General features: G+C 34.7%; 1 protein-coding gene across 10 annotated transcripts in view; it reads left to right on the top strand.

The window, feature by feature from the left end:
• The window catches only part of Esrrg (estrogen related receptor gamma), a 589,781-nt gene extending 574,925 nt beyond the window's left edge, over positions 1 to 14,856 (top strand). For 9 of the 10 annotated variants that reach the window (XM_047520875.1, XM_047520880.1, XM_047520876.1 and 6 more), the window contains 2 exons: positions 466 to 735; positions 13,113 to 14,856. In XM_047520875.1, coding sequence (XP_047376831.1) covers positions 466 to 735; positions 13,113 to 13,357 — 515 coding nt within the window. In that variant the 3' untranslated portion in view covers positions 13,358 to 14,856. Of the gene's footprint in view, positions 1 to 465; positions 736 to 2,841; positions 4,016 to 13,112 lie in introns of those variants that run through there. The other variant, XM_047520881.1, reaches the window with a different exon arrangement.
• The last annotated feature ends 752 nt before the right edge of the window (positions 14,857 to 15,608 follow it).

The raw sequence follows: 15,608 nt of genomic DNA on the forward strand, positions 1-15,608 counted from the left end.
TTCAAGTTGTAGTCTACTTTGTGGCCTACATTATTTTCCTTTTTGTTGTTTGGGGGATTTTGTTTATTTATTTTGACTTTTATGTTGTTTGTCAATATTAGTTTTTAAAAAATCATGTAGCTGAAAATTTGACTTCCCATAATACATTCCTAAAAACTTCACCAGTAATAAAGTATAAGGATTATATGGTATTTTCTACATAAATAAAAGAAAAAAAATGTGTACCTCTATTATATTTCCTTCAGCTGAGTCTATAAAACCTATAAAAGCACCAGTCAATTGAAGCTGGTTTGTGACTTTTACTTTGCTGTTCACAAAGTGATCAGGGGAAAATTTTAAGAGCTTCTAATCAAAGCTCAGCATCATTGTGAGCTCCGATGCAGAAGCTGACTACCATATGAAACTAATGTTGCATTATGAAATTATGACTTTAAAGTAACTTGATCTGCCCATCTTTCCATGCAGGCTTTTCCACGCTGTCCCTGGCGGACCAGATGAGCCTTCTGCAGAGTGCTTGGATGGAAATTTTGATCCTTGGTGTCGTATACCGATCTCTTTCATTTGAGGACGAACTTGTCTATGCAGACGATTATATAATGGACGAAGACCAGTCCAAATTAGCAGGCCTTCTTGACCTAAATAATGCTATCCTGCAGCTGGTAAAGAAATACAAGAGCATGAAGCTGGAGAAAGAAGAATTTGTCACCCTCAAAGCTATAGCTCTTGCTAATTCAGGTTGGCATATTGACATGGTTTTTGCTACATTTTTAATATGTCAGTTTTACCCCTTCCCTTAACTTCATCAGAGATTTGTTAGACCTAGTTTGTAAATTCTGCATGAGTCAGCAAAATTATAATCAGTGTAACTTCCGAGTGAAAAGTTAAAAATGAGAAAAATACACTTAAAGAGAATTATTTTCATTTTCCTTGCTCATTGAAAGCTGTGAAACTTTTACCACCCAATATATATATATATACTAATTTGGATCAGAGCAGAGCAAAAGCTCTGGTATGAGCAGCATAAGTTGACACTCTGGGGACAAAATTAGCTCCATTGTTTTTTATGCGTAAGTTCATGTAAATGAGTTATGGAGCCACACAAACCACTTTCCCTCAGATATACAAATTTTGTATTAGGGATACTATATTCATTGTTGCTCCTAATTTTGATTATCATGCAAAACTCCATTTATTACATTCTGAAATCCTCTAGAAGTCAAATTCTGCTGAAGGAGTATGTCCCTGAAAGGTACTACCTAGGCAGTAAGGGTTAAGAATTATGGGAATAAATGTTCCTTCCATTTGAACTGAAATGTGCTAAAATAGGGAGCAACCTCTGATAAGTAAAAATCGTTGGTGCTTTGTTGTTTTTGCCTTTGTGCCTCTTCTAATGCTTTATTGTGGTCTTAAGTCTCTTTTAGCATTTGCATAAAGTTCAGGATAGATCCCTCCTTAATGACGTGCCGATCATTAGATACCTGCGTGTCAATAACATGCTCTGATGCTATGTACCATTGACAGTCACACCGTGCCCCTCCATCTGCTTTTGTTTTGACCCTATCTTTGAACTTTATCTTGGTTGCCGGCCAGTAGTTTTCCCTTTAATTACAAGAAGGAAACTGTCAATAAAATCTGTTAAATGGGATGCAATGAGTGGCTTGAATGGGCGGATGGCTATTTGTTCAAATTCTGCAGCATTCAAGGTATTGACAGTTTGTTTTCTGGGGCCATATGTGACGATCAATCTCAGGCTGGGCTCAGCCGCGCTGAAAAATGAAAAACCAGATTGCTTTTGCTTACTTGTGGATGACGACTTTGTGATTTGGCGCGGTCCTAGTGAGATGAGACCTTCTGCCCAAATTGCCCCCATGAGAGCTAGGAACGCGTGACTGTTTTTAGAAATAATTTTTAATTGATTTTGTAATTAACAGTTCATCTACAATATTGATGCATGAATCCTTGGACTGATAGGAGGGAAATTGTTTTCAACAATGAAGTTGTACTTTCCTATTTGTCTTCATAATGGAGTTTAGCATCTCACAGTTTTAACTGGGAATATAACCCCCTTCCTTACCACACTGTTCACTCCTCTTCTCCCACTTCTCTGTGAAACTATAAAATATGATGCTTTACAACAAATGGTTTATTGTCCTAAACCCTCAGAAACCCCTTGCCTTGCTCACTAGAAGATCAAAGAGGGAGATGGGATAGAGATTTTCTGGGAATTTATTAGTTTGTACAACTTCACATTATAGATTCTCTCATATTTAGGTGGAGGATTTTTACAGCATTGTTTTGGGGAGGTATTTTTATTTGGTAATCATGAAACAATTCTAATTTAAAACATTTACTTGATCAGTTGTTTTTAAAATAGAGTAAGTGTGTTTTACATCTTTTATGTTTCAAATTGCTTTTTAAAATTATTAGCTAATCGTGAATGCTGAGCAATGCGAAAGCTTTATCATTAAAATTGCTAAAAGTATATAATTTTATATGTTAAATGTATACTTTATGGCTAAGTATTATAATTTAGAGTACCTTAATTAGTAGCAGCATTTCTGTCTCTGTTGCTTAGAAATATAGTCATTAATATTGTTGATATATAAATGTTCTAATCCCACATACTCTGCTATTGGGGGAAGAAGTGACCTACTTTACAGTAGTGACTGGTGATTAGACTTTATTTAAAGAACTAGTTAGTTTATTTTTCGTGTTTAAAACCAGAAATAGTTACCAAGCTTTTCTGTTTCTCCTGTTATCATAGTTGCTTTGCAGAAAATTTCTTCATGGCACAAATTTTTTCTGCAGGTGATTCTAACTCTTCTTTTTTTTTTTTTTTAGTCTCTTAATACCAAGAAAAATTAATTGAACCAAACTTCATACTTCATACTAAAGAAGAAGTGATTAAGGACTTAAAAACTATTTTAGTCCCTACATTATCCCACCTTTCCTGTATTGGAAATATTTTCCTCATCATCCAACCCACAAGTCCCACCATTTTAGTTTAGGGAAAACCAAAAACTCGGAAAGTCATTTTCTTTGATGCTGTCAATGTAAGACTATTTTATTTCAATTTTTGACCATTATTTGGAAAATGGCCATAAAATTATAGGTTCATCTTGTTAGAACGAACCTAAGTGTCAATATGAAAATATTTTAATACTTTTCAAAAATACTCTAAAAAAACGCCAAGTCTTGCTTTTAGTATTTAGAAATTTCAGATGAACATAAATGAAACTTTATGCAAAAAAATCTAGTGTTCTTTATGTAGATATTTTAGCTATCCCTGTATAACTGTGTGTTAATAACCAATATACAGTTTACCGAGAGTTCATCTTATTTTAAAGTCTTTTTTCAGAAATTTCAATATTGTACTTATGCTGGGGAAATAAGGCAGTTGGCCTCCTTTAATGGCTATCGTATTTTTTGTGGTGGTGTTTATGTCATATGTGAATTCAGGGAAACATGACACCAGAACTCCATTGGTAGTATATTGCCTATCTTCAGGTACATGGCCAGAATAACACCATGATGATCTAATACTGTAATGCTCACAAGTATTTGAAAACCCTAAGTAATCATTCCAATTACTTTTGAACATAAGAAATTTACAGGCTCACTTAAGCTGTGTTTTCTCTTATTTTTGAGTACTAGCACTGAGCAATTAATTATTGCACCCCTGATGCAACTCTGTGGGATCAAATTTAAAAAGAAAAATCTAGGTCACAATTTTAACATAGTAATTTGTAGGTTCCCGTCTTCTCATGCATACACCAAGAGGCAACAAGACTGATCTCTAGAATTCTTTCCATTTTGGGGAACTTCTGTGATTCTATGATTAATTTTATGTCTGTATTGGAGAATATTGTGAAATATTGCTGTAAGCATTTTGGGTAAGGTTATGCTGTGGGATTCTATTCTCTGATTGGTTCTATTGATTCATATATTCAAGAATTTGTTTAAAAGTGTTATCACTGGTCCCAATGTAACATACTCATTTTCACATACTGGAAGATTAAAGGAGTCTAAAATTATGAATCACTTTAGTTCTGATCTTTCTCTTTTGTTCAAGTCACAAGACCTTTATGCGCCATAGTTGCCACTTACATTTCAATCTTTGTCACCCTTATTCTGTCCCCAGTCTGAAGTCAGGTGAGTTCATTCCCTTCAAGAATAAATATTTTTTAAGGTCAAGGATTTTTTTTAACGTATACACAGTATTTCTGCAATGATAACACCTAATGATATACAGCTATGATTAATATTTTGATCAACTTAAACTCTTACATAATTATAACAACCTCATAACAGTATTTCTGTTGCTGTTCTAAAAGGCAAATGGTGTATGTGCACAATTGTGCAATTTCAAGGAATGGAAAGTTTATGATGGCTGTAGGAGACTGGAATGGGGACTATGGTTAATTAGGATATTTGGATCTTGTAAGTTTGACTTTGTGTTTTTCAATCTTTTTTTCATTATTACCCTCTTAGGGAAGACTTTAGATAAGATTATCCTCATAAACCCCAATGAGATATCTATACCAAAAATATATTGCCTGTTTATGTAGTGTATATTTATGCTTTTCATCTAAAAGATTTTTTTCCTACTCTATAATTCTAAATTTCATCTCCTTTGAGAAAGTACATGGTTTAGTCATTTAAGTGTTTTCTTATCTGTAAAGTTAGGTAGGCGAATTAAGTAATGTCTCATATTCTTTTAATGGCTTAAAAGTTTTAGGTCAGTTACTTTTAAGTGATGGCGGTAAGTTAGAGAGAGGGAGAAAAAGAGAGGGAGAGAAAATGAATATGTGTGTATGCTGAATTTAATGTAGAAATAATAGCATCTCCACAAATGTAAACAGTATAAAAGTGAGGGAAAAAAACCACTCTTTGATCTAAAGTATCTACTGGGTTCTCACTTGATTTTACTAGTAGTTAAACTAATTTTTTCTTTGATATTCTGGAAATGAGCTAGTGTCCAATATATTATCCTTTTACAGAATCTTTCTTTAACCATTTCTTTTTTTAAGTCTCTTTTGGGTAAACTCATTTAATTCCTACAATAGACGCTTGCTGTAGACATGTCTAAAATCATTTTGCAAATATCTAAAGTGAGCTAATAAAGAAGTATGGTCTCTGTGAAGCAGAGAATTGGACCCTCTGTCCCTTGCTATCAATAAGCTATTTGTATTCCATAAATAATTATGCATTATATCTTTAAAAGACTCAGTGTAGAATACTTGAGCCATTGTACTTTCATATTCAAGAACCTAAATTAATATTTTAAATTTAGCTTAGGATTTTGTGCCTACTTCTTTTATTTTGCTGTCATCTTGAAGTTATAGTACAGTTGTTCTTCAGTATCTGGGACTTCAAAATCCAATTTCAAGTGGCTTATACAAAATGGAAGAACTTGCATATAACCTACACACACCTTCTGTATAAATTATCTGTAGATTAATTATAATATCTAATACAATGCAAATGCTAATAGAGAGTTATATTGTGTAGGAAATAATGACAAGAAAAAGTCTGTACATGTTCAGAACAAACACCATTTATCTTTTTGAATATTTTCTATCCATGGTCGGTTGAATCTATGGATCTATAATCCTCAGATAGGGAGAGCTGACTCCTATAAAACCACCCAGGAAAATGACAAACAGAATTTAAGAGGAAAAACTCTTAAATTAGTGTCTCATGGTAAATGAGCATACTAGGTCTTTTATGGTAGGTAGATCTGTGTTCTTAACTTTTGCCCATACCAAACAGGAGATAAGAAATCAAAATTATAAGTTTTCTACCCTCTAGTCTGTTTTTTAACTGAAGTCTACCATGGCTTCTTAGAGTCATTATACTTCAGATGATATATTTGGAAAGTATTTTTAATGCAACCATCATTTTCATATATATTGTGATATTGCAAAATTTTAGGCAAAACAGAAGAGCTAGTTCTTAAATATACTTTGTTATACTTAGTGATCATTGTGCCTTGGCACAGTATAAGAAATATTTGCTGTAAATATATTTGTATTTTCAACTAGAGTCGTAGCACACAAAATACTTGGGAGTTACTTTACTTTGAGGTTTTCAGTGACTATAACATCAGTTTCATTTATGGGTCTAAGACAATGAGCAATCTGTTATAAAACTTAATTAGCATGATGCAGATCATCTATGATGTTATGGAAGGTTGAAATGTTTATCAACCAATTTGGCATCAACATTCACTTATCAACTAGAATTATCTTTAACACTTCTACTAAATGGAGTTAGAAAGCTCCTAGAAAAGTTTAAGAGATTCCAACTGGAGGAGGGGGTAGGAAGGCCTTAACAATTGTAGGGAAATAGAAAAGACCTAGCAGAGAAATCCTATTATGCAAGGTAAACATAACAATGATAACAGTGATCTGGGATTTGTGTGGGGAGCCTGGAGGTAAGAACTATAACCATGGAGTTTTATTGTGGTTCAGCATTTCCTGTAAATATAGTAAGAATAATTTGTGTGGTTTGTGTACATGTAGCAGAAGCTGACTTTTTAGCCAGAGCAAGAAATGAGGAAAACAGACCTCCTGAAAAAATAAACGGGCCTTAATAGAAAGCTTTGTAATTGAAAGTTCTTATCTTCTCACCATGGTTGGGAACAAAATCAGAATTATCCTTACCATTTCCAATATTAGAATCATAACTTCTCTGGGTTGTAAAAGACCTAAAATATTTCTTTTTATCCAACCTCCTTCTTGGTATGTGAACAGCTTCTTTGGTATTTTTGTACGTGTTTCTACAGGCTTTATGGATTTCCTATAAAGAAACTGCTTTCTAGAAGAGACCATCCCATCAGAACTTTCTCATTTCCTTTTCTTTTCTCTCTCTCACCATTTTAATGCCAAAGAAGACACAAAAACATGCAATTCCATATGTTCGTTAGCTTCCTATGCTACTCTAACAAATTGCTACAACTCGAGGACTTTAAACCATACGTGTTTATTCTCTTACAGTTCTGGATGTCAGATGTCCAAAATCAGTTTCACCAGGGTTAAGACAGGTATAGAAGGGCTGCCTTCTCTGTGTAGGCTCCAGGGAGAAGCTGTTCCCTTGCCTTCTCCAGACTTTAGAGTCACATTCCTTGAGTTTCTGGGCTCCTTGCAGTTTCCTCCATCTTTGAAGCTTTACTATTGCATTACAACTCAGTGGTAACACTGCTTTCTTCCTAGCTCCTTTGCTTTCATTGTGGACCTCAGATAATGTCCTGTATCAATACCCAATTTAATAACATCTGTAAAGTTCATTTTACTCTATATGCTAAAATTCACGGGTTCCACAGAGAGTAGGACCAGGATATCTTTGGAGCCATTGTTCAGCCAATTATGAATATAAGGTTCAAGAAATAAAACTTTGCAAGGTATCCCTCCAGGTATTCTATCCCAATTCAACCTCCTTCCTTCCACAAAAGTAACTTCTCCACTTTTTAGAGAAAAAAAAAAAAAAAAAGTACTAAAGATAAAGTATGGATTAAAAATAGGGAGAATGGATTCTAGGAAGATAGCAGTAGTGGTGACAAAAAATTTTAATCTCTCTCTCATAAAAAGTAACCACTTGTATGGCAAGTCCTATCCTGACTTTGATAGTCATCACTCCCTTGTGTTTCATCTTATCACCTTATTACTAAATGTAAACATATGTATGGGTCATATCCATTAAAACATATATGTATGGGTGTAGCTCAGCAGTAGAGTGCTTGTCTTGCACATGAAAGGAACTGGGCTCGATCCTCAGCACCCATAAAAATAAATAAATAAAGATATTGTGTCAATCTACAACTAAAACCTATTTTAAAAAATATATGTATACACACGCATTTTTTTTTAAATGCAGTACTGAGGATCAAACCCAGGGGAACTCTACAACTGAGGTATATCCCCAATTTTTATTTTGTTATTTTGAGACAGAGTCTCACTAAATTGACTAGGCTGATTTGAAACTTGCAATCCTCCTGCCTCAGCCTCCAAAGTGGTTGGGATTACAGGCAGAGGCCACTATGCCTTACTTTAAAAATAAATATGGGGCCGGGGTTGTAGCTCAGTGGTACAGTGCTTGTCTGGCACGTGTGAGGCACTGGGTTCAATTCTTAGCACCACATATAAATAAATGAATAAAATGAAGGTCCATCAACAACTAAAAAAATTAAATAAATAAATATGGATAGATTTTCAGGTCTCTATATCTAAATCTACAATTTTTTCCTTCATTTTTGTTTTATCAATTAAAGAAGCCATAGAAATTTGATAGTCTGAATTTTGAAGATTTCAGTTCATTGTGTTTCTCTGCTCTTTGCATTTTGTACAAATTGGTAACTGGACCCAGAGACTAAATCAGACTCAGATTCTATCCTCATGGCATCTAAAGCTGGTGTGTTGTTCATTGGGAAGTACATCATGTCTTATTATGGAATGTTAGCAACTGTGGATGCTCATTACCTGAATTCATTAATTACTGAGGATTGCAAAATGGTGATTTGTAATTTTGTAACCTTTTTTCATTCCGTTACCAGTGACATAGTTTGTGTAGAAGGGGAAGTATAAATGTTTGATTCTTTTTCCTTCTTTATCAGTTTACAGTATTAAAAAAAATGGTACCCTTTCTTTTCATATCATTATAAACACATATCCAATATATTTAATGGATTTCAATCAATAATAATTATAACCCTTTTTGAAGTTCAGGTTGTTGCATTTTTGGTTAGTGGAAACCCTTTCAGGTTGGCGTCTGGCATCTTTTTGAATAACCTGGTAGTTGTAGATAGTATGCATAATATTGATATGACAAGACAAGATGTTTCATATTCATTTTAAATATTAAACACAGCCTAGAATCAGATTATAGCCTGGGTGCTAGGGATACGTTACGGGTGGCCTATTCTTGCTAGGTCCCTTCAGCGAACAAAGTAGGAACACAGATACATGAAGTGTGTGTGTACACGCACACATGTGTATCTTGGGATACCTCATCACTATTTCTGCTGTAAATGTCCGTAAGCTTGTAGTTTTGCTATCTAGTTACTCTGTTTTGTTGTCATTTTATATGCACATTTGGAGAGATTAAAAACTTTTGTTGCCACGACTGCTAGCTTCCTAGAATCCAGTCTACCTAGTTTTCACCAAAACTTTGTGACAGATATCTTTTTTCTCTAAATTTAGAGGCAACTATCTATGTTAATTCAGAGCCCGTTTGTCATGTAGTCAGCCAGTGTTCCTTAGGACCCTAGTTGATTGCTACCCATAGGTTTACTCTGTTGGACTCTTCATGTAGTGTCAAAATTTTGATACATGAATTCTCTATTAGAAAACAGACCTTTGTTCACTTCTGTGTCCTTTCCAGACTATTCTGTTTCATTCCTTTAATGTTTGAACAGAGTCACCGTGACATGCCATTACCACTCTTTTTCATATAGGCAGTGCACAAACACCAAAGATAGTCAACATTTGTGCTGGTTTAGATCATGTACTAAACTTGACTCTGAATGCATTTGGTGAGTTTCTAGCATTCAGGTCCATCTTCAACATGAGATTTAGCACCTTTTTATAAAGTATTGTCAAGAAAGAGCTATACTTGCTAAAGACAATTCCCAAAGAGGATGTGGGCATTTTGAAGTAGCTATACCTATGCCCACAGAAATAAATATTTTAACATAGAAAAGGAAAGTGTTTTACTCCAGGTAAGACATAAAAAGAAAATTTTCTTTCATAATATCTCTAAGACTCATTGAATTTTGCACTGCAGATATAAAGCTATTTAGCTATGTTTCCAGAGTAAGTGATCTGAACTAGGCACATTCCTTTAGGATTCCATTCACAGAATAAAATATTGAAAGTTATGAAAGGATTCTATTTTATTATTAGGATCACTTGCATTCTGGTTATTTTTGAAATCTTGTTTCTTTTAAAAAAAGCACTTGTTTGTTTTATTGTTCATTTTAGTAGTTCTCAATACTGGCTTGGCAGAATTGTGTAGATCTTTTTAAAAAATATTGATGTCCTGGATCCCATCCCAGTATTTTGATTGATTAGATCTGGACCTGGGCCTAGGTATCCAAGTTCCTTAACAGCTTACCCAGTGTTTTTAATATGCACCCACACTTTGTCTAGTTAGTTCATAAACCAATAATCTTTTTTTGATTAAGTTTAACTGGTTTGCATTAGCACAAATACTGGTAATATTTCCTTTGAAGCATAGTTAGAAAGGAACCAGCACTAACAACCAAAGCTAAATAATTACATAAATTAATGCCAGTTCTGTTAAGCCTGGCATCTACATGTAAATTTAGCCAAAAGAACAAAACAGATTAAAGTCATAGAGCCAGAACTTGAACTAGGATCTCTAATGGAGATTAATATTTTCTTCAGCAGTCTGCCAGCTGAATCATGGTCTAATTAAATAGTTCAGATTTAGTGAGTTTGCATTTAAAGTATTAGCAGATCCGAGAGTGGGTAAAGCTAAAATGAGTTAGAATCTTTTCTGTAAATGGGAAGTTAAATTATCATAGTAATTTGATTAAATCATTTTTAAATCTCTCAAGCTAAATCACAGTCTTTAAAGAATAGTTTGAAGTCTTAATTGCTGTTTGTGAGCATATCTCTCTGCTATTTGTTCTCGCCTCATTTCCTGTGACATCCTCTAATATATCTCCTGCTGAGCAGAGTAGTGGGAAAGGCAAGGCTTAGGGTGAGGGCGGAGGTGATTGTCGCTGACATTAAGCATTTTAACGTTCTCCTATAGAAAAGGGGGTCTCTCCTGAATTGTTCCAGTACTTAGAACCAGGACCCAAGGAAAGAGTTTGGAAAGTTTTGGGAATGAACATATGAGGAAGAGATGTCTAATAATGGGTTTTGTCCCTTGCAAGGTAAATATTCTATATATACCTGAAAATGTTCTTGCCAGGGGTGTTGTAGAGAACATTGCTGATGAAGATGGAAGTTTCAATGAAACAAGCTCAGAGGTTGACTTCATCTCATTTTTCACAAAAGGAAATGGTAACATTAGTGTTATACATTCCAGCAACATTTTATTCCAAGAAAACCAAGTTCAAGGTGAACTCTGACACTTAGTATCAGAGCCACCTGACTTGTTGGGCTATTAGAAACTGAAATGAGACCGTTTTCACCCAAAATGGATGATAAATATATGACTTATTCTTCGATTCTAGTTGGAAAACACTATTTGATTTTAATTTTGTTTTGTCTGTAATGAATGTAATTCCCATTTTCCCCATCCATCTATTCTCCTGTGTTTCCACATAAAGGGCTTACCTACAGTCTCAGGACAGGTTAGATAAGTCCACCTAATCTCCATTCCCTTATGCACAAGGTGTTTACTGCCATCTTTTATGTACTTGGAGACTCACCAGTAGGGTATGTCTATGCCCTTTCCCAACTCTTCCTTCTGGCAGCATTTAAGTGCAAAAATAGAGAAAAGAAAAATATATGAGAGCACATTTATGTTTTCACACCTCCATGACTGTGCTTCCATCGCTAACTTTACCAACACTTAGCGACTTCAGAACCTATGCATGCTTGCTTCTAAGGGAGGACACTATGAGAGGTGGAGCCAGACTGGAGAAAAGCCTAGGTGTGGGTGGTGTCCCAGACCTGGTTCACTGTCCTTCACACTTTGAAGAATTCTTTTTTTTGTCAGTATTTTTTTTAACTCTGCCAAGCAGAAATTGAGTCTTGAGCAGTAAATACTTATAACAACTATATTCCAGATTATTGAAATTCTTTTAAAGAGATGTATCATTAATTGTTGAATGTAAATAGTGGCCAACTCACCAATGATGTGGTGAAATGATTCAAAGTGACAACATCAAAGAAAAAACAATAAATGAAACACACAGCAGTTGAAAAAAACATGTTACTGGTTATATCCATCTTTTTTTTTAAATTACTGTGCCTATTTCTTTTTTATTATACATTTAGCCAACTTGATTTTAAATTATGTTTCCTCTTTCTGTTCATTCCTATTTTTTGCGTATATTTGAATTGTATGAAAGATTGGGCTAACTACATATATCTTAGTGCTCAGTGTTCTCAGAGAACTAGAATTATTAAACATGAAGAATCCCCCAAAGACTCCATTATGTGTAATTAACAGATAAACTGTCATCAGAATCAATAAAACGTGCTAAATGATTCAAACTTGTATATAATTAAGTGTCTGTTTTAGCGCTGGAGCTGTAACTTTTATTTTTCCCCCCACATCTCCCATTTCTCTCAAGAATAATTGTGGCAACCTTGTTAACCCTTTCTTTGCCTGATTGAATTAGATTTTCAAATTAGTCAGTTCAGGGGCAAAGTTCACCTTCACAAATGTGAAAAAATATTTCACAACTCAGTAACCTAAAGACACCATTTGTTTTTCAGCAGGGAGATAGAGTATGTAAGGATGCTTTAATGAACTGTTACTAGCACATTAGAAATCCTGAAAGGATAAAGAATTTATTGTGATTTGAATATAGTGCTGGATTCAATGTATTCACATGGAGTTGTTAATTAAGATCTTAGTCATAAACTTTTTTCCCCTCAGGGAAATATGGGCTTTTTACAGACAAGATTGGGATTTTAAACAACTTTATCTCAGATGGCACTTAGAATAATACTTTTAATAGATGACCTCCCATCATTTTTTGTTGAATGAATGAATAGCTGAATAAGACAATGAATAAAATAGCCAAGATTGTAATCTGTTAATAGAAAGTTATGTTTTACTCAGTCTTAGGAAGTAAAAAAAGAAACATGTTTTAACTAATAATCTTTTATAATCATCCGCATGTTTCATTCTAGTGTAGGAAATTACTGTAGTAAAATTTAGAAAAAAAATAACTCACATTTTTAGATATGTGAAACTGAACAAATCACAGCTTTGAGTTTAGAGAAATTCAAGGATACATTTTATTAGTATTTTGTTGAGAATTTTTGCATCTATGTTCATCAGGGATATAGGCATATATTTTTCCTTGAGTCCTTGTCTGGTTTTAGTGTCTGTTTAACTTTTTTAAAACTAAGCGACAAAGGCTTATTATTCATATGATTATTTGTATGTTTTGCTTCCTCGCACAGACTCCATGCACATAGAAGATGTGGAAGCCGTTCAGAAGCTTCAGGATGTCTTACACGAGGCCCTGCAGGATTATGAGGCTGGCCAACACATGGAAGACCCTCGCAGAGCTGGCAAGATGCTAATGACGCTGCCACTCCTGAGGCAGACCTCCACCAAGGCTGTGCAGCATTTCTACAACATCAAACTGGAAGGCAAAGTCCCCATGCACAAACTTTTTTTGGAAATGCTGGAGGCCAAGGTCTGACTAAAAGCTTCCTGGGCCTTCCCATCCTGCACGTTGAAAAAGGGAAAATAAACCGGAGAGTGATGTCGAAGAAACTTAGAATTTAGCTAACAACATCAGAATCAACACAGACTGCACTGATATTTTAGCAGCAAGACTATGAAGCAGCTTTCAGATTCCTCCATATCTTCCGGATGCATTTCTTTCTACTTTATCTCTCATCTCCTCTCTCTTTTTCTTCTTTTTTTTTTTCCTTTTCATATCTCTTCCTCTTTATTTTTGTCTCCCTCCCTTCTTCCCCTTTGCCCTCATTTCTTGACTTCACTACTGATCCTTTCTTTCCCTCATTTCCTTCCTTCCTTTTCTTCCCCTCTTCCCTCTCTTTTCTCATCCTCTCGTTTTAGTCTAAGATTTAAATAGCTCTAATTATAAGGAAATTTTCCTGCCTTCCTCCCTTCTTCTCCTCTCCTTTTCTTCCTTCTGCTGCTGAACTTTTTAAAAAGAGGTCTCTAACTGAAGAGAGATGGAAGCCAGCCCTGCCAAAGGATGGAGATCCATAATATGGATACCAGTGAACTTATTGTGAACCATAACGTCCCCAATGACTAAGGAATCAAAGAGAGAGAACCAACATACCTAAAAGTACAGTGCAACATAAGCGAATTGACTGAGTGCAGTATTAGATTTCATGGGAGCAGCCTCTAATTAGACAACTGAAGCAACGTGGCATTGGCTGCTTCTTATCATTGCTTTTCCATCTAGATCAGTTACAGCCATTTGATTCCTTAATTGTTTTTTCAAGTCTTCCAGGTATTTGTTAGTTTAGCTACTATGTAACTTTTTCAGGGAATAGTTTAAGCTTTATTCATTCATGCAATACTAAAGAGGAATAAGAATACTGCAATTTTGTGCTGGCTTTGAACAATTATGAACAATAATGAAGGACAAATGAATCCTGAAGGAAGATTTTTAAAAAATGTTTTGTTTCTTCTTACAAATGGAGATTTTTTTGTACCAGCTTTACCACTTTTCAGCCATTTATTAATATGGGAATTTAACTTACTCAAGCAATAGTTGAAGGGAAGGTGCATATTATCACGGATGCAATTTATGTTGTGTGCCAGTCTGGTCCCAAACATCAATTCTTAACATGAGCTCCAGTTTACCTAAATGTTCACTGACACCAAGGATTAGATTACACCTACCGTGACTCTGAGCAGTCACATATATAAGCACTGCACATGGAATACAGATCCATAGAATTATCACGATCACACCTCTCTACCTGGGAGGTACAGTTGCCATAGGATTTCTAGCTGCCCTGGTGGTTAGGAATGAGATACTGCCTGTTTGCAAAGTTACAGACCTTGTCTCAGAAGGAGCTGTGAGCCAGTATTTGTTTAAGTGGCAATAAGGCAAATGCCAGAATTAAGAAAAAAAAAAATATATATATATATACATATATATATCTCACAAAAAAATCATCAAAGACAGCAGACGCCTGACCAAATTCTAAAAACCAATCCATACGAGTTTATTCATTTAGGAATGTTCATTTGAATTAATCTGCAGTTTTTACCAAGAGTTAAGCCAATATATGTGCTTTTCAACCAGTATTGTCACAGCATGAAAGTCAGTCAGGTTCCAGACTGTTAAGAGGTGTAATCTAATGAAGAAATCAATTAGATGCCCCCGAAATCCACAGTCGCCGAATAACCAATAAACAGTAACCTCCATCAAATGCTATACCAATGGACCAGTGTTAGTAGCTGCTCCCTGTACTATGTGAACAGTCTTATTCTATGTACACAGATGTAATTAAAATTGTAATCCTAACAAACAAAAGAAATGTAGTTCAGCTTTTCAATGTTTCATGTTTGCTGTGCTTTTCTGAATTTTATGTTGCATTTCAAAGACTGTTGTCTTGTTCTTGTGGTGTTAGGATTCTTGTGGTGTGTGCTTTTAGACACAGGGTAGAATTAGAGACAATATTGGATGTACAATTCCTCAGGAGACTACAGTAGTATATTCTATTCCTTACCAGTAATAAGGTTCTTCCTAATAATAACTAAGAGATTGAAATTCCAAACAAGTATTCATTATGAACAGGTACACATCAAAATCATAATAATATTTTCAAAACAAGGAATAATTTCTCTAATGGTTTATTATAGAATACCAATGTATAGCTTAGAAATAAAACTTTGAATATTTCAAGAATATAGATAAGTCTAATTTTTAAATGCTGTATATATGGCTTTCACTCAATCAT

Source organism: Sciurus carolinensis, chromosome 12 (assembly GCF_902686445.1).
Source record: "Sciurus carolinensis chromosome 12, mSciCar1.2, whole genome shotgun sequence".
Taxonomy (NCBI): Eukaryota; Metazoa; Chordata; class Mammalia; order Rodentia; family Sciuridae; genus Sciurus; species Sciurus carolinensis.